This window comes from Prenolepis imparis, unplaced genomic scaffold, assembly GCF_030444845.1.
Source record: "Prenolepis imparis isolate NDT839.2.m4 unplaced genomic scaffold, iyPreImpa1.0 SCAF_7, whole genome shotgun sequence".
NCBI classification, from domain to species: domain Eukaryota; kingdom Metazoa; phylum Arthropoda; class Insecta; order Hymenoptera; family Formicidae; genus Prenolepis; species Prenolepis imparis.
In genome coordinates this window covers 10,232,277-10,251,488 of record NW_028141165.1, presented here as the reverse complement: position 1 = coordinate 10,251,488, position 19,212 = coordinate 10,232,277, and the positions used below count along the sequence as shown (strand labels likewise).

The 19,212-nt window shown below is 32.7% G+C and overlaps 3 protein-coding genes across 8 annotated transcripts in view; 1 reads left to right on the top strand and 2 right to left on the bottom strand.

Moving 5' to 3' along the window:
- The window catches only part of LOC145939071 (transducin beta-like protein 2), a 35,067-nt gene extending 27,929 nt beyond the window's left edge, over positions 1-7,138 (bottom strand). Inside the window, exon 1 of one of the 2 annotated variants that reach the window (XM_083043131.1) lies at positions 5,803-7,138. In XM_083043131.1, coding sequence (XP_082899257.1) covers positions 5,803-5,965 — 163 coding nt within the window. In that variant the 5' untranslated portion in view covers positions 5,966-7,138. The remainder of the gene's footprint in view (positions 1-5,802) is intronic. The other variant, XM_083043132.1, reaches the window with a different exon arrangement.
- Positions 7,139-10,004: 2,866 nt separating this feature from the next.
- Positions 10,005-12,043, top strand: LOC145938542 (peptidyl-prolyl cis-trans isomerase). The gene is made up of 3 exons (XM_083042254.1): positions 10,005-10,312; positions 11,418-11,771; positions 11,923-12,043. The coding sequence occupies exons 1-3, from the start codon at positions 10,109-10,111 to the stop codon at positions 11,992-11,994; spliced, it is 630 nt and encodes a 209-aa protein (XP_082898380.1). The 5' UTR covers positions 10,005-10,108; the 3' UTR covers positions 11,995-12,043.
- A 1,043-nt stretch (positions 12,044-13,086) lies between these two features.
- LOC145938541 (uncharacterized) overlaps positions 13,087-19,212 on the bottom strand; it is a 135,158-nt gene continuing 129,032 nt past the window's right edge. For all 5 annotated transcript variants that reach the window (XM_083042253.1, XM_083042252.1, XM_083042249.1 and 2 more), the window contains 4 exons: positions 18,865-19,116; positions 18,021-18,347; positions 16,689-17,375; positions 13,087-16,399 (listed from right to left, as the gene is read on the bottom strand). In XM_083042253.1, coding sequence (XP_082898379.1) covers positions 16,181-16,399; positions 16,689-17,375; positions 18,021-18,347; positions 18,865-19,107 — 1,476 coding nt within the window. In that variant the 5' untranslated portion in view covers positions 19,108-19,116 and the 3' untranslated portion in view covers positions 13,087-16,180. The remainder of the gene's footprint in view (positions 16,400-16,688; positions 17,376-18,020; positions 18,348-18,864; positions 19,117-19,212) is intronic.

Genomic DNA, 19,212 nt, shown 5'->3' with positions numbered 1-19,212 from the left:
TTATTTTATCGACAGATTTCTAGTATTTAATAAGTAAAGAATACAGTATATAGAAATATACAATAGAGTATACAAGTGTATAATTTATGATATAAGTTATGTATTTACAATACATTCTTATACTTAAGATTACAATAATGTACAATACATTTTGTCACAAAAAACAGCCTTGTGTTTCTAAGAAAAAAAATATCTTTTCTGTAAAAATGTCAGATTTACAACAAACATATGTAAACGATTCACTTTAGTCGCTATGCGTTTTTATGTTTTCTCAAGGACAAAATTTCGCTCTAGGATTATTGTGAGATTCTCGTTATCTTAGGCCTTAGGCCCTGCGCACAATAGAAAAAATATTATGAATAGGAATAAATATTAAGCATTAGGCATACAATATAAAAGTATATACAATAAGAACAGGGAATATCCATGCATCAACAGAAGTAGATAGATATTGGGGATAACACTATTGTTAGATTTCTCATTTATTTTTACCTTTATTAATTTTTTTCTCATTTATTTTTACTCTTTCAAGAATATCTATATATTCTTTGCTTCTATTGATGAATATTTTTTATTTTCTGTTCCTATTGCTTGTACTTTTGTAATGTGCAAGAAGCTTAATGCTTAATATTTATTCCTATTCTTAATATTTTTTCTATTGCGCGCAGGGCTTTATATTCACCTTATTTAATAAAATAAACAGAAAATCGAATATTAAATATGAATATTTTGATGATTGATAAAATCGCGATATAAAATGATATCGTTTTTCATGCATACGAAAAGTTACAATTTTATAATTGCGATATAACTATTTCAATTGTCAAACTTTAAGTAGAAGATTAATATTTCCAACACCTATTGAGGATAGACGTGAAACTTCTGTTATGTATGTTAAAATTATAATTAAATAAAAAAAATGAGTACACTAGAATCATTATATGACGTAATATAATATATTCTGCGTTGTAATTTACATGCGCACTTGTCACTTGGAAACTCATCTGTTTTCTATAGAACCTGTACAATATCTGTACAGTACCTGTCTTCTAGAATCTGTACAGACCTGTACTATATACATTTCTTTTTTCGCTTCATTTTTGTTCATATTTTTTAAAATCGCAACACCATATTTTTTTTAAGTAAATACTATATATCAAAATTAATTAACTCGTAAAATTATAGCAAAAAGATATCGTTACTTTTGAATATTTCTCAAAAAAGAAAACTCACATCTAATTGACAAATTACAAAAACTTTTTTGTGTTATAAAACCATAAAAATAGTACTTCTTTAAATAATATAATGGATTTAAAGATATCCATTAAAGAGTAATTAAAGCCATTGACTAATAACGAAATGGGAAAAAAAAAACATTGTTGACGCTTTCTAATGAATAAGAGTGATTTATTGGCATTAGTGTTTAGATATTAGTGTATTATAATTTAGAACTCTGTCTGACAACTTGGCATTTTTTAAATTTATAATTTTTTTATAATTTAATATATACAAAATATGAAAGAAAAGTAAAAGATAAAATAATAATAATGTATACAATATATTAATAAAATATAATAAAATAATAATTCATACAATATTAAATTAAATAACGTATATAAAAAAAAATGTATTTCTAAATTGTTTAACCAACAATCATAATGCATACTACTAACAAATTTTTTTCAATATCTATCATCATTTTTTTTCATCAACATTTCTTTTATATTTTAAACGAAAAAAAATATCTTGATTGAAAATATCTAGTAAACTTAGAATCCGGAAATAGAAAGAAAGAGAACTAAATCATTAAGAAACTCTAGTATATATCATAGCAATTCTTATGAATTTTCCCATTTATTTTTTACCTTTATTAATTTTTTTCTCATTTATTTTTACTCTTTCATGTTTCGATTAATTATATTAATAGAAATACGTCGGGTAGGTTTTTAAATGCCTTTTAGAAAAGCATAGAAGATTTTTACTTTAAAATTCTATGAAATTTTACTTTAAAAATCTATGGAATTTAGAGAATGTTCTTCGATTCTTTCTTATTTCAATTTTATATTTTCTTTCTAATAGCTTTAGAATATGATTTCTTTTTTCTCTTTTTTGTTTCTTTTCTTCTTTTATTGTTTCTATTGTCTTTTTTCTCTTTTCTTTTTCTATTGTCTGCATCAGCATTATGATAATCTACAAAAAAATAAAAAATATATATATGCAGGGTGTCCGGTAATAGTCACGCCAACCGTCGTGTGCAGATTCCTAGGATCATTTGGAGACGATTTTTCCTCAGCGAAAATGTCGAGAGAGGTCATTATTTTTTGCATGTTTTCAATTTTTGCCATCATGTATCTTTGTAACTAAGCCTTAAATTAAAATTCTATTAAAGTAAACTCTACCTAAAATTAACTGAAGAATGTGAATTTATTATTATTTTATTTCCACAAGGCTTAGTTTGCGAAAAACCCTTTATTTTCAATCGCTTATAACTCGAAAATTATTGGTGTCTCGACATTTTTGCTGAAGAAAAATCGTCTCCAAATGATCCCAGGAATCTGCATACGACGGTTGGCGTGACTATTACCGGACACCCTGTATATATCTGAAAATATTTAAACAATCTTAGGTATACATCCCAGGTATAATTTCACGTAAAATAAGTATTAAAAGAAGTATTAAAATCAAAAAGACATATACAGAGAGAGAGAGAGAGAGAGAGAGAGAGAGAGAGAGAGAGAGAGAGAGAGAGAGAGAGAGAGAGAGAAAGAGAGAATTTTTATATAAATACATACAAATAATAACTGAAATTACATAGAATATCAAAATATGTAAAATTTTCTAAAAAATATTTTTTGATAAATACTAGATAGATAAGTAAAAGATAAAAAATATAAATAAAGATTTTTTTTTTATCTGCCCACGCATCAGTATCAATAATCGAAACATGAAAGTGCATGTACATTATATTATAGATGTGTATCGTGGTTTCTATATAAACATAACGTATCATGTAAAAAGATGTGCGATTTTATGTAATTATATATAAAGCGATCCGTAATTCGTTATACAAGAGACTGATTCTTCAAAAAATAAGTCAAAATTGCAAAATTAACTTTTTTCAGATGAGACTTCGTTTCTGATCAAATCGATTTTAAATATTAATTGAGAATACGTGTATCTCGATGTGCATATCTATTCAATTAATATTTAAAGTCGATTTTATCAAAAGTGAAGCCTTATATAAAAAATTTCAATTTATTTCATGAAGAGGCAGTCTCTTGCCGGTTGTAGCACAAATTATAAACCATCTCCATATACACATACACAAAACGACAAAGAGAAGTAAATGGGACATGCACTGAATCACAGAGATCTAATAAATAACGTGCGATGTATGTGATTTAACTTTAACACATCCGTTTAGTCATGAGAGGGAGAGACTTTATTATTTTGTAAGAGCAAAAGCGAAATATCGAGACGTATATAATGAGATCCTTTTTTTTTTTTTGCAAAATAAAGATGTGTTTATTGTTGATTCGATATGGTCAATGAATATTCTTTCAGTCTCGACCTACTTAACTCTTATATTATATTTTATAGTAACCTAATTCGATTTATCTGGATCCATTCACATTTGATCATTTTCTCTTGAGATTCTGAATAAAAAAATTAACTATAAATTATTTTAAATAATTTATATCTATAAAAAATTAACTTTTAGAGAACAAAACAATTTTTTAAATGTTTTACTTTTTTTATAACAAGTGCAACTTGAAAGAAATATAACAAAAAAATCAGCAGCACATAATATATATATAAAAATATATATAAATTAATTAATTTCAAATAAATAATAAATATATTAATAAATAAATAGAAAAAAATAATTTTTGTAGTTTTTTTGCAGTTTAGTTATGAAGAAAAAAATAATTTGAGTGTCAAATTTTAAAACAGATAAAAAGTATCATTTTAATTATTTTAATTATTATTAATTTGAAAAATATGTAACATGTAAAATAATATGTATGTATAATATATAATAATATATAACAAAAATAATATTAATATATAATAATAATAATATAATATAATAATAATAAATATTTAAAATATTAAATTGTTATATTATTTAATATTATTATATTATAAAATAATGTATTATATTATTTAAATATTATTATTATTATTTGAAAATATATTTTAATAATATAATTTAATAATATAACAAAAAGGCACAATCCGACACAAATCTAGATATGAATTAAGATATCTAGATATTTGAGTTAATTAACAATCGAAATATTGAAAAAAATGGCTTTTTCTATCAGGGATACTAAATGTTTAAACTAGAAATTTATCATTGGGACAAATATCTACAATTTCATATGTGTAAGATTACAATATATAGATTGTAAACTTACAATTAGTTCACAAGAACATTAAAGAATATTGAAATGCCTTCGTCCTGTAAGGATTCAAAGAAGTCTTGTTTTCCTATAATCTTGATTGCACTATTCAGAGCGATCGTTTTTTCGTCTTAGATCAATTAGGGAATTCTATGTCGGAACACCTAGGCAAATGGGATTCACTCTGCCATATCCATCCTCGTATACACGCAAACCAAGAACTCCTAGCAAATTCGGTTGAATGCATTAGTGTGCAATGGTGCACATTAAAGATTGTGGTATACAAATTTACAATAGCATAATTATATAAAATAGTAAGAAAATTAATATTACGAATATTATTATTATCGTTATTTGTATTAAATAATAATAACAATAATAATTCATAGTATTAATTATCTAACTACTTTTATTTATGCTATTATGTACTGCCTTTAATAATGTGCATTAACAATCGAATTCGCTATCAGTCTTTCTTGCGAGCTTTACGGAATCTTAAAACATTACACACGCAATGTGTAAACGAGTTTCTGAATGCAGTCTGCTACACGTGCATTTCATGCCTCACGTGCTCTTGACAGATCAAGCATACAAAGATCTACGTGTTTCTTTTGACTGTAAAGAAACACTACTTTGCACAAATCTTTCTTCAAACAGTCAAAACAAAGATATGTGTTACCAAACATATACGTATTTACTTGTGAAATAAATCATAAATCCATACAATATTTTATTATAAAATAGAGAATACACTCCACAGGGCGTTACAAATACTTCGAGATGTTTGTTATTAAATCAATTAAGGCAAAACAACAAAGATTTTCTTACTTTGATTCGTTGATTAAATGATTCGAAATATTTATCACATAAAACGAATCTAGAAGCTAAGAGCAGGATATAATTTCGATCAAATTTTATCCTTTAAAGAGGCATTTGACATAAAATCAAAATTTGACGCAAAATACATTTTTCTTGATATCGAGAATTGAGAGAATTAATATACAATGGTTCTCATATCATTGTTATAAAGAAAAAAATCATGCGAAGATGTCACTCGAAGGGAACTGCGCGTCGAGCGGGTAACATAGAGGGGTATTTAATAATACATACATATGTATATGCATTCTGTTTGATCTAAAAAGAGTCAGTAAAAAGAAGCAGAGAGAACTTCTCTCAGAGAAGCATGACAAAAGATACATTTTCCGCGCTCAGATCTTTTTCTTTCTCAACAAATATTTATCTCGTTTTAAGTGCAGATTTTTCGAGGATTGCAAGTGAATATAGGAACAAACCCATGCGGCATCCAACACGTGCAGTCGAAATGCATGGTTATGGCTAATCCTAATATATGCTAACATATAGAAATCCGTAAAGAACAATGACTAGGAATGCTTACTTTTCGACGAGTCCTGCTCCAGGCTGGACAGCGACCGCCTGCTGACAGCATGACGAATCAGGAAAATTATTCCGCCGGCGATGCAGGTAGTCAAAAGCACAAACACGAGGTTAAGCGGGCTGACGTTATCCAGCATACTTCTCGAACCCAGCACAGTTTCCATTTTCACGAATACCTGTCCCAGTTCCAAGTAGTGCAAAACACGTGATAAACACACATACACACACACACACACACGCGCGCACACGATTGTCCGCGAAAAGAAAAAAGGAGCGGAAAACGCACCACGCGGTGTCACGCTGTCACGACACGCGATAACCAAACTCAGCGTGAGGTATATATGAATGTGTACGTGTCTGTAAATTTATCGTGTTATTTGCACTTTCTGCACTCGATCCTTCACGTTTTCTCTCACTCTCTCTTTCCAATGACCGAACATATGTTTGTCTCGTTATAAAGAATTTTTTGAACGTCGTAATGTCAATTTCGTTCATGTCACTGTGATAAAAGTTAATTTATGTGTTCAAACAACACGATCTTTTGTGTATATTTACGACCGATGAGTGTATAATCACGACAATGAATGCGGTATGTACAAGACCGGAAGTTGCTCTTGGGTCATGTAACACATGGCAAAGATAGACGCGACTCTCACTTTGAAAATTCGATCTGTTCGGCGCGGCAAGCTTTCGTCGACGGATCGCTAGTCGAACTTGTTCGCTCTAAATCGCGATTTAATGCAGTGTTTTTCCGATTTTTTTTTTCTTTTTTTACAACAATGTGTCTAAACGCATCTGAGTGCATTCTCGAACGCGCGCGTCTGCAGTAAATTCAAAGTCGCGCTTGAACGTCTCATCGATAAAATTCGCACGACATACACATGTATCGATGACGCGTGATCAGCTGATCGATTTAAATGCGCGCGATCAGCTGATCGATTTAAATGCGCGCGATCACTTGCGCTGTCAAGTCGGTTCATTCATTCGCATGACTTTCGCTCGGCCCGTTTAGCTGAAGCATGCACATGCGCATCCAAAGAGAATAATAAGGAAGAATCTTTGTCTCGCGTTGACATGAGAGAGTCGTCGGTCCTTTCGATTTTTTTTTTTTTTAAACGATAAACTCGTCATTTGGCTCTTGCGCGAGACTCCGAACTGGGCGCCGCGGATTTAGAAGACAAGTTTTGCGAATTAAATTTAAACGCACGGGGCTACGTGAGCGAACTCGATGACATTTAAATCCGTCAACTCGCAATCTCTTGTATTTCGCACGACGAGAAAACGTGACGCTTCTTCTCGTTGTAAGACGCGTGTTTGCGGCTTGCGGGTAAAGACGTATCGATATATACCATCTCGCGCGTCATCTCCCCCCACGAGTTATCTCTCCCACTGCGTCACAAACACGCAATAAACTCTCACATACCCAGGTAGAGAAAGACACATTCCGACGATGTATTGTCAATGTCAAATTTCAGCAATACGCGATACAAATTATCTATGTTTATTTATTAGGTACAGATTTGTTAAAAAAGAGAAACACATAGTTTATCCTATTTTCTATGTGCAAATAGCCCGAAATGTTTGACTTGTTCTTAACAAAACATGTTTAAAAAACATCCAGAAATCCGAATATGTAAAACATCTTCTAGACATGTGTGTTGTTAAGAGGTCACTTGCCTTGTATGAATATTTTTACATTCAAGATCACATCTATAAAATGGCTAAATTTTCTCAGAATCGCTTTTTCACGAGAATCTTTATTTAAGAATCATACTTTAATCACGATGTTTCTCGATTTAATTTTACGGCGAAAATGAAATGAATTTTTTCGTAACAATTAATCAGCTTATTTTATTCTCAATAGTTTCTGTATCGTGATTATGTAATCAATGTAATAAGTAATAACAATCAGTTACATAACAGCTTGCCTTGACAATGTATCTGTTTCTATTTTATATTTTTCGATAATAATTCTCTGTATTTACTGGATGATAAATTCTTTGATAGAAAAAAATTATTAAGTTTCTATTAATGTCATTTCATTTCAATGGGAAAGGAAGTCGAGCTTCCTTTGAATTCACATTGTCGATTCGAAGAACATTTTTCAATCTACTTCATAAGAATATACCGCGTCATGTAAATTGATAAATGCTCTGGAAATAATACGCATCATCTTACGTCGCTCTAACGTGACGAAATTCTACGATGTTTTGCGTATTCAATGATATCGAACGAGCGAGATTTTTCACGAAAATATAATTGCATTTGCAATAATGATCGTGTTCTCCGATGCAATATTCTCCGATGTTTCGAGACTGCGACTCTTCTAATTAACTAGTTTTTATACGTAAAACATTTATTCTCACAAAAAGAATGATTGACATTCACGAGTTGCGAAGAATTATTCATCGGGATAGACAAATCCGGAAGAATTTAATTCCTAATTATAGAATTGAAAAGTTGAAAAGTTTTGTCGTCAAGATATAAAGAACGATTTTAATTAAAAATTTGAAACGCTATATAGAGAGTTGAGATGTATCATAAATCTTTCAAGACTTTATTCGTTGATTTAAAATAATTGTTCTTAATAGGAGACGTTTGATTTTGATTCACTGTACACGGAATCAATTATCATAAAGTGATTTCTCGAAACAGCAACGCGACAGAATGTATTAAATTTTTCCAACCCGTTACTCGCTCCGTTAATTTTTTTACTTTTTTCTATTTTAAACTCTCTTATTTGTCCTCGATTCTTGACTCTTACGTTTGTGCCTGGATACCGTATCACGATTAATCGTAAAAGTAAAATGATTTTGTTCAACATACACGAGAGAATAAAATGTAGATGTAAAACCTTCACATAACATGGATGAGATATTATAATTAATAAATTAATTTATTTCAAATATTTTATTTATCGCGATTCTCAGAATCAATTAATTAATTCAGCTGCAAGAATTTCTTTTATATCAAATGTTAAATCAATGAAAGTCAAATTATCGAATCTATTAGTATTCGACTTTTTTTTTAATCGTTAATCTGATCGTTATCGCAAAAATTATTCGCAAAAATTTGTAGAATTCCATCGTCTCGCGAGCGATATAAGAATAGAATAATTGACATTTAAGAACCATTTTTTGTTTTACTACAACTTAAGATGTGTCACGCTCTTATTTACAAACAAGTTTGATTTAATGCAGCGGGTTCGTACATGGACTATCACATTGTTGCGCTTTATCGATTTTTTTCCAGGCCGCTTGATGAAAAAACTTGTTGTTTTTAATTTTTTAATTTTTTTAATAGATCGAGATATAAAGTATAATATTTTGATGTTGATTTAAATATATGTATAATATACAATCCAAATAATAGAGAGAGAGATACGCAAAAAATCTATTGTGATATATAATTATTTCAGTTATTTTGCAACAACAAAATGCAAAAAATTCATTACCGAATAATATCGCGAAGCAGATTCAAATAAAAAATAATATTCCTTAAAAAACATACATTTTGAAACATTAATATTAATTATTGGGGTACGGTAACATTAAGAAATATTTTATTGTACGCGTCTATTTAATAATAATATACATAATTATGTTCGAGACGAAAAGGGTCAAAGTAGCGTACTCTGGTGGCGAATTAAGCCCCTTGCACAATGCCAGGCAACAAGCAAAATGTCCGGGAACCGATATTATTCCCTGCTTTTATTGGTGGATATTTTCTATTTCCTGTTCCTGTTACCTGTTGCCTGGCATTGTGCAAGGGGCTTTACATCGATGTACTGACGCAGTTTCTCATCTAGAGTAATCGATGTATTCAGTCTTCTCTCGAATCGTTCGATTATTCGATTCGATACATTTTCGATAAGTCCAGATAAATCGATTATCCTAAACTTGATATCAATTTATTTGTCGATCATATAAATTTGTTTAGATGTTTTTGATTATTAGTTATACGGAATATTATGAAATCATAAATTGCAAAATTATTTATCAACGCTAGAAACTTTGACTAGTGACAACTGTACGAGAGAATAGTGAGAATTCGTGATTCGTGATCGGATTGGTCGGAGAAACCGACCGGAAAGTAATGGCTGTCGATTGGCCGTGGTCGCGATACCGCTTTCTCATTCGATGAAAGACAAAATCGTACGACCGAAAAACCTTCGTTTATTACATAATATTTTCGCCAAATAACTGGCGAAAAGGTCGCAAAAACTCGCTAAAACCGGCGTCGCGTTGCTAAGGACACGGATCGCGAACGCGTGGGATCGATTTCCGGCGGATTTCCAGGAACGTAAAATGGCGTTGAGATCGATTTGCCGGCTGTCAATTGATTCGACCTTCAGGCAGTCGAGCCATTTCGGAGCCACCGCCCGCCCGAGACGACCGTCCTTCGACACGCTCCTACGAAGTTTCGCCGCAGCAGCTAAGAAAATGGCACTGCCACGCGTTTTCTTCGACATGACCGCGGACGACAAGCCCGTGGGTCGCATCGTCATGGAGGTGAGCCGAAATACGAGCGCGTTCACAGCGTAACGCGTCCGACATCGCCGACCTGACCGCCAATCCCCCCGGCCATGCCTGGCCATCTTGATTTTTCCGCCGTGCCGGTTCGCGCGATTCAACGAGCATTTCGTCTCGATCGTCGTCCTTCGACGATGGTTAGAACGAGCCACGAACGCGGCCGGCATTTGTCATTCGCGATCTTAGCGAAATTAGCTCGGGGAGCCGCGAGTAGTTGACTACGCGTTGTTGGCGATGCGTCATGATCGTGTTACACGCTATCCGGTCGTTGCGGAAATTTTCCATTCGTGAGACGGGAGGGGGGACCGGCGTGCATCTCTGAAAATTGTTCCTTGTACGCGTGTGGATTTTTAATAGTCACGGGAAGGAAGCGAATTTATGTCTCATTCAAATGGAAATTTGCAGAAAAATTGGCGGATTTAATCGTTCGATTGTAGAGATGAGTTTGTAAAAGAATAACACCTGCTTACACGCGGAAAGTTGCTATATTTTCGATTATATTTATGGCCGGATAAGATAACGCATGCTTATTCTTATCTTTTTTTTTTTTTTTTTTTTTGTTAACAATTATAATCAACGAGCATCCATATTTTCTATAAATTTTTATTAAAAAAGAGTGCAAATCTCTCGGTATTTATATACCGCAAAAATATTCTGTCGAATAAAAATATCGTATCGTATATCGATTAGCATGATACTAGCAACACTTTGCACTTTATGAGATATGTAAATTTATGTAATTTTATTTTTTATTTTGCATAATGCAAAGACATTAGGAGCATATGAACGTGCAGTTTAGAGTTTTAAACACAGATGGCATGAGTTGGAATATATAATATATAAATAGCATCATCTTTATGTAATTCTTTATATCATTCTTCAAATTCTAATTTTTCTTGTTTTTTTTTAATTGTTAATAAATATTTTTAATGAATTTTAGGTAAATTAAAAACTAATTTTTTTCTTGCTGCTTTGTGAATATAGCATTACAATTTGAATATGTATTAACTAATGACTTATTTTTTATTACTAACATGTAATAAAGGTTATAAAGATTAGCTGACATTAAGTTGAAATTTTTCAGTTGAGGAAGGATGTGGTCCCTAAGACGGCGGAGAACTTTCGCGCTCTCTGCACCGGAGAGAAGAGTTTTGGCTACAAGGGTAGCAGTTTCCACAGGGTGATCCCGAATTTCATGTGCCAGGGTGGCGATTTCACCAATCACAACGGTACTGGTGGTAAATCCATTTATGGTACCAGATTCGAGGACGAGAACTTTAAGCTTACCCATACCGAGCCTGGTATACTTTCTATGGCGAACGCTGGACCCAACACTAACGGCAGTCAGTTCTTTATCACCAGCGCTAAGACCAGTTGGCTTGATGGAAAACACGTTGTGTTCGGAAAAGTTATTGAAGGAATGGATGTTGTTAGAAAGGTACAATTTTGTATAATATTTCTAATCAAATTTCGTATAATACCTCTAATCAGATTACATGTTTTTGGCAAAAGTTTACATATTCTTCTAAAGAATGCTTTTTCCTGAGAAAATTGCAATAATTGCAAAATGAGCAATAACTTTGTTTCAGTTGGAAGCCATGGGTTCTCAGAGCGGCAAGACCTCCAAAAAGATCATAGTAGCGGACAGTGGAGAGATGTAGATCAACTAGATACTGTAATGAATGCATTTTTATTTAGCTGTTGCATACATATTTACTGTCTTTATTGCCCTACTTTATCCATTCTCAATGAACAATTCTCTCATCAATGCTAATAATTTTTTTGATTGAGCACAGATATTGGAAGCTTGTTCAATGTAGAAACAAACAAAATTGCCTGCATTATATTTTTTTCTTAAATTTAAATTAGATTATTTCAGTTTCTCAATTAGGAGATAGAAAATTACTTGCTGATGCATTTTTCAATGTAAAGACCAATTCCGAGTTCTTCTTTTCTATGCTTCATTATAGGATTAATATAATCTTGTATGTTTTTTTTTTACAAAAAATATTTGTTATGCGGTGATTTTTGCAAAATCCATATTCTTCCACGAATACACTCGCTTAGTATTGCTGAGTGATTTAGCAAAAAGGCACACAAGCAATGAGCTCAAATGTTTCCTTACCTTATATTTTAGTGAGTATTAAGAATACAAAGATCTTCAATGATAGAAGAGATTTTTGAGATTTTGAAATCAATAATTGATGGATTGATATATTGATTCCAGTGTGTTAACCGATGCATTTCTCTTTAGCGTTATACATTCTTTGACTTTGCATACGTATATAATATATATTCAATTATATATCACAATTAGAATTCTCATATGTTTTTTATAAATGTATACCATTCCTCTATCGAATTATAAAACGGATAATCCTGTTCTCATCGTAAAAATGCAGGCAATGCCTGAGAAAATCATCTTACTGTAATACAACACCAACAAATTGAAAAATGTAGTTGCAACAGTCTGAATAGTTCCGATTTCCTAAAAATAAAATTGTTTTCAGAAAGAAAAAACTGGGTTATACATTATTTAGATAATAATATTGTAAAGACCACAGATAAACTAAATATAATCTAATAAAATATCTTTAGCTCTCAATATAATTATTTTCTTAAGGAAAACAAATGGGCACACATCAAGGCATTTAATTTTCTGTCTTCCTATCTTTGGTACATATTACACAACACTTATAAATCATATTCAGGTTAAAAAATAAATTTACAAATAACTCACCACCTTTTGCAACATTTACGATCAACGTATATTTCATTTTTTTTCGTATTTGTTTTATCAATCTGCGAGAACATTGATAGAATATACAGTACCAATACTATTTACAATCTTGCATTACATTAGGACATTTTTTTGGTAATCTAATTAACATACGGGGGCGGGGTGCACTAGTCGCTAAAATACACAGGTGGGTTTTATTTTTTTTTTTTTTTAGATAAATGTTTAAACACAACGCCGATAAGAATTATAACAAGAATAATTTATCAATATATAATTTTTCATTATTGTATTTTTCTCTTTCGTATTCATATTCTATTTAAAGTTTGAAAATTTAATCACAATGAATAAAAAATCAATGTTTTCTCTTTTATTGAATTGAGTTATAAATAACTTTTTTCTGATGCAGATAATGCAGACGTATATTTACAAATATTTATTTTAATTGAGACTCAATTTCATTATTAATAATTAATTTTATAAATAATAATTAAAAAGGAGGAAATTATCGTAGGACACATTTATAACTCGTTCATTCATTTGCTTTGTATTTGTACTGCCGTCTTTGTTTTGCGTTTATTTACGCTCGCTTCTCTTTATCAGATAAATTGTATGTAGTATAAAGAAAAATTATAAATCTTTTTATGGATTTATATAGATCTCTTGATCATCTCAATCGAAGAACACTTAAATATTTCCACTCTGTTCATATACATCATATATTTCTGAAAAATAAATTATAACGCTCTCATATAGATTAAGATATTCACATTATGCAATCAATTCCGTACAGTGATTTCAAAACTCTCAACGATGATTATTATTTTTAAAACATTTTTAATATATTAATTTTTATCAAAGAGATATAGATAGGTACGTGTAGATAAGTGTGTAAGTAACGCGTAATCTATAAGTTACACACCGTTTTGTTTAAATGTTGATATAGCCGTAAATTTCCAATTTAAATTTCTTCAATTGCAGTTATCTAAAATGACGACACATAAAATTCACATTTATTACGTTTTGAAGCTATTCATTTAATACAAATCGAAGAAGCTGTTTCAACGCTGAGAGAAATTTTTCTCTTAAAGCAGCGTAAAAGATACAGATCACACCTATTGTCAGTCTAATTACATTCTAATCACACCGTAGCGGGGCGAGGCAAGATCAATTAAGACACTGTTTAAAAAAAATTGAACGCATACAAGAAATATTAAACTTAAGCTACGGAAAATTTAATATACTATTTATTTATTCAGCTATTGTCAGATGTCATTTAAGGAACAAAAATTAAAGAATTTTAACTAATTGTATGATAGTTTAAAAAATTACATGAAAAGAAATTTAAATATAAAGAAACAATATAATATATAAAATGCATCTTCTATTTGTTTCAAGTTTCTTGAAAAAGTTCAAGAAACAGAATTATCAAGAATAAATTACACAATCGAAGTTACCGAAGAAATTAAATTCGCGAGACATATCGCGATACTTATTAATTCTATGCTTTATTTATGGCTTTGCCATATTGAACTCGTCTGCATATTCGCAATTGTATATATGTATGTATATATCCTACTCTTGAAACACAAAATTTTCGAGGCTGCGACATGAATATTTTTTTCTCTTTTTATATTTGACATACAATTCCACGTATATCATTGTTGCATGTCATTATTAAACGTACGCGGCAATTTTTATACACATATTTTTTTAGATCAGAATCTTATACATATATCTTTATATCAGTGGCGCTTCACGATTGAAATTCGTGATATTGGCGAACAAAAAAGCGCCGATTAGAAAAAGCAGGAAAACAGATAGAAATTCGACCAATGAAATAGGAACATAAGAGAATGGCACATAAAATGCCACTTTGCATAATTTACCGGACCAGCCGCCACTCTCTATATGTTTGCCTCTCTTTAAGAATACATTATATATATATATATATACATATATAGATATATATATTATAATTAAAACGTGCTCTCTCTATCTCTCTTTCTCTCCCTTTGACCCGCAAAGGATAGATTAACGTTTATTCATGTTATAGTCATTAATATACTTATGAAATGCACTTACATAGCACAGAATATATTTTTGTTATGTTATAATCTTACTTTTAAGATTCTTTTCAATGTAATGTTATTCGATCGCGACAACTTAAATATACGATACTTTGCTAAAAATAATATTGTTCCTTATGAAAATAGTTCTATAAATAATCTCTCTTCGATTCGCATTCTATCAATAGAAATTATAGAGCGTTGTGTGCGTATATCTTCATTTAAGATAGACAAGAACAGATTTATCGTAGCGTTATTTACCATTTCTTGTTTCATGGCGATCATAAGTGTTATCATTTTCGAGAAACGGATAAATGTAACCAAGATATATAAACAGAAAATAAGAGCTACAATAGTCCGTATATATCGAACTCAATGCTCACATATCGCGTCATAAAGAATAACATAATAGCAAAGGCCTTTAACTTCGTAAATTACAATATTTAACAGTACAATTTCTACAAAAATTAAAATTGCGTCATCTATTATTAAATATTAAGTTATCAAATAAAATCTCATACGTGTATGAAAATCTCACGCCGAAAGATCGAAAATGTTTCTCACATATCTGTTAACATCTTTTAGAAGTTCATTGTTTTAAAGAATTTTGATAAAAATGGCTCTTTAAAGGATAAACGTGCGAGAGTGCAAACAAATTTTTTCTTGTGAGGAAATGCGTAAGAAAGAAAAAGAAAACAGATAAAAACGATTACATACTTGATAAAATATGTTTAGTTTTGTGATTTTTATTTTTATTTTTCTCTTTTTTTCACTCTCTCCCCATTTTTTTCGTTTTTGCCCGATTTTTCTCTTGCCTGAACCCTTCTCAACTCAAGGAGACAAATACGAAAGGGTCGTTCCAACAAATATCTTCTCTGTATTTACACGAAAAGTTAGTTCGGATAATAGAACTCATTCGACGGAAAAGAAACGAAGATAAATAATGGCAGTGCAACGAATATGTGCTGTCAATCCGGTGTATCTTGGAAACGAAACTAAACGAATGACGTAATCGCGAAGAAACGGTTCAACGATGGTGCACTACTTGACGAAGAGGTCCTTGAGAGTGGAGCAGATCGAGTCGCTGGCGCACTCCGCTTGCTCCTGCTCCTTGTTCCCGCTCGAGAACCAGCTGGTGACCTTGCCGGCGCGCGACTTGTTCGGTGACACGGATGGTTTTCCAGATGAGCTGCCCGACATTTCCACGTCGTTTCCCCTGTGGGTCGATGTAAGAATCTTCTCGATGGCGTTGCCGAGTACCTGTCGATAGGAGCAAGAATTTACGCCGCCGCAAGAGAGAACTTTGACTCGATTTTCCTTTAACGTGATATATTATTCCCTTGCGAGATGCAAATATACATATATGCCGGATAAAAATAGAACTTTATTTCAAACTGATAACTTTAACTATAATTCTCTCGAGATGTTTATAAATATCTGATGAAGAAAGATTTTTCTCACACAATCTCTACTGTATATAATTAATATATGTATATTTTTAACGCTAATCTTCCCTGTTGAAACGGAACATGATGACATTTTCATTTACCTGAGCGTCCACTTTGGTACCGCTACTGTCATCCCAGATCACCTTGTGCTTGGTGTCCACGTTCTTTGCGAGCGTATCCTTGACGGTCTTAACTACCTTCAACTTATCGAGCTTGTTGAACTTGTCGAACGTCGTCGCGCTCTCTTCGTCCAGGTTCCGATTTTTCTTCGAGATAGGCTGATGACGCTTGATGAACCAGGTGCTCGGCGCGATGAGTGAGCCTACGGTGCCCTTGCCGCTGCTACTCGGCGTTTTGCTCTTGGTGCTGCGCAGGATGGACACATCGAAACTGTTGGATCGCGAGCTCTTGAGCCGATTGCGTCTCTGTTCCGCCGTTTTCGCGGACCAGCTCGATCTCTGATCCTCCTTCGGATCCGAAGTGCCGCACGTGTTTATCTCCGTCGCGGACGACGTCAGGGAACTCAGGATAGATATCAGGTCCGTGTTGGAGCATGTGATGCCTGCCGCTACCGTCGAGCAGGGTATCTCGAGTTCGCAGAGCGGTCTCGTCATCTCGGACGCGCGTCTACGTAACGCCGACGTCGACGCCGCGACTGATGCCGAAAATTCGGAGAACCGGCGTTTTTGATGCTGTATGTATTTCTGCGTGGTAGAACTGTTGCCCTCCAGAGGCTGAATCTCGCACACGCGCTCGCGAGACGATGTCTTGTACATCTTTAAGCGAACCTGAAACAGGCGTACGAGCATTAAAATGATCCTCGAAACAAAATATTAAAGAGCAAACAAGAGATATGTATAAAATTAATATCAAAGATATATCGAATATGTGTGTTGTCAGCGGCTTTTTTAAAAGTATAATTTAAACGTTTAATTTATCAACAATTTTAATAACGCTATATATTAAAAATTTTTTTTGTGTGGACAACTTTTTAGTCAAAGAATATGTATTATATATGATTTTATTATCTCGCAGTTTTTTACTCTTGAAGTTTGTATTTCATAATATTATATTCATAAAAATATAAAACTCTTGAATTTTTAAATCTAAAATTTCAAAAAAGGTTTTAAGATTGAAATTGGATCTGTAATAGGACATGCGATTCAATATATGTTCAATCTTGAAGGACGGGAAAAAAATGAGGGTGAACAAACTAATAACTCTCCAGCTGACTGCCCAATGAACCTAGTGATTAACACAAAGCTTGGTCTTGTCCCTTACTCCCGCTAAGCGCGAAGATACACAGATTATAGAGATATATATAATACATATATAGTGTCTCATTTTAGCTATTTTATCTATATTATTTATTCATAACATTAAATACAAAAATTCTTTTATCATTATTATATTCATATATTGCTAAGTATTACCTTCTTGGCCTTGATTTCGGCAATGTCGTCCATAATATCGAGCTGCAAATTGTGAGTGCTTCCACTATTGCTGGGCGGACCGCTTATCCCGGTGGACGAATCTCGTCGGCCCTGCAATATCCTGGTTGTGCTTCCCATGGGAAATGCAGCGATAGATTCTCGACGATTGCGACCAAACAGGGTAGTCGGCACCCTGGAGATCGTGACGACAGAGTGTCGTCGACCACCCGACTGTGGTGCCGGTGTCTGCGAGAGCGTTGCCAGGAAGGTAGCCTCCCTCACTGATGGACCGGAACCTTCTCCACCGCGTTCGCTCAATCGTCGAACCTGTTCACGCGTATAATTTACGGATGGCGTAATTTTAACTGCGAAATTTAATATGTGTTTATCTTATCGCCGTGAAAGAGGAATAAGCTGATCGAACAGAAAAAATTCGCTGAAAATAATTCAATCATAACGTGTCGAATTTGTGATATTTTATATTAACGTGAGTATTCTTAAACCTTGAACTATTTGCCTATGCGTATTAAAATGATAATTAATTAAAATGTTTAATTATAATTTTATTAATTTTATTAAGAAATATCAAATTATAATAAAATCCAAAAAATAGCATAAAATATTGAACGACTCCTGATAACTCTTATATATATTCTCCAACGTTATTTGAATACCGAGCAAATATCGAGAATAACAATTACTTTACCACGATTATTCCGAGCTGCAGATAAGTCTGTTCTAAGCTTCTCGCGTACGTGTTACAGCATCATAAGTATTACCATGTTTGCGTATCGATATCGCCTTAACCGCGAAAGGCTTCCCGTGCACATGCATACATATGTACCTGGGATGCGGTTATCCCGGATGTACACTGCGGAGTCGGTAAAGAGTGCTTCCTGGTATCCCTCCACGGCGAGAGCAGATAGGGATTCAAGGATGGGGAATCCGGATCGACGCATCGCGGCGGCGATTCCGCGCGACAGCGCTCCGCTTCCTCCTCGCCGAGCGTGCTTTCCTCGACGACGATCAGCGGTTCGGCACCACCACTTCCGTTGCTCGTACTCGGACAGTACGACTGCCTTCTCATGCTGATATCCTGCAAATATTATTTGCTTAATTAAATTTCTTTATTTTTATCTCTCATCGTTCAGATGAGCGCTTCGCACACAATCAATTACATAAATGTTATAAA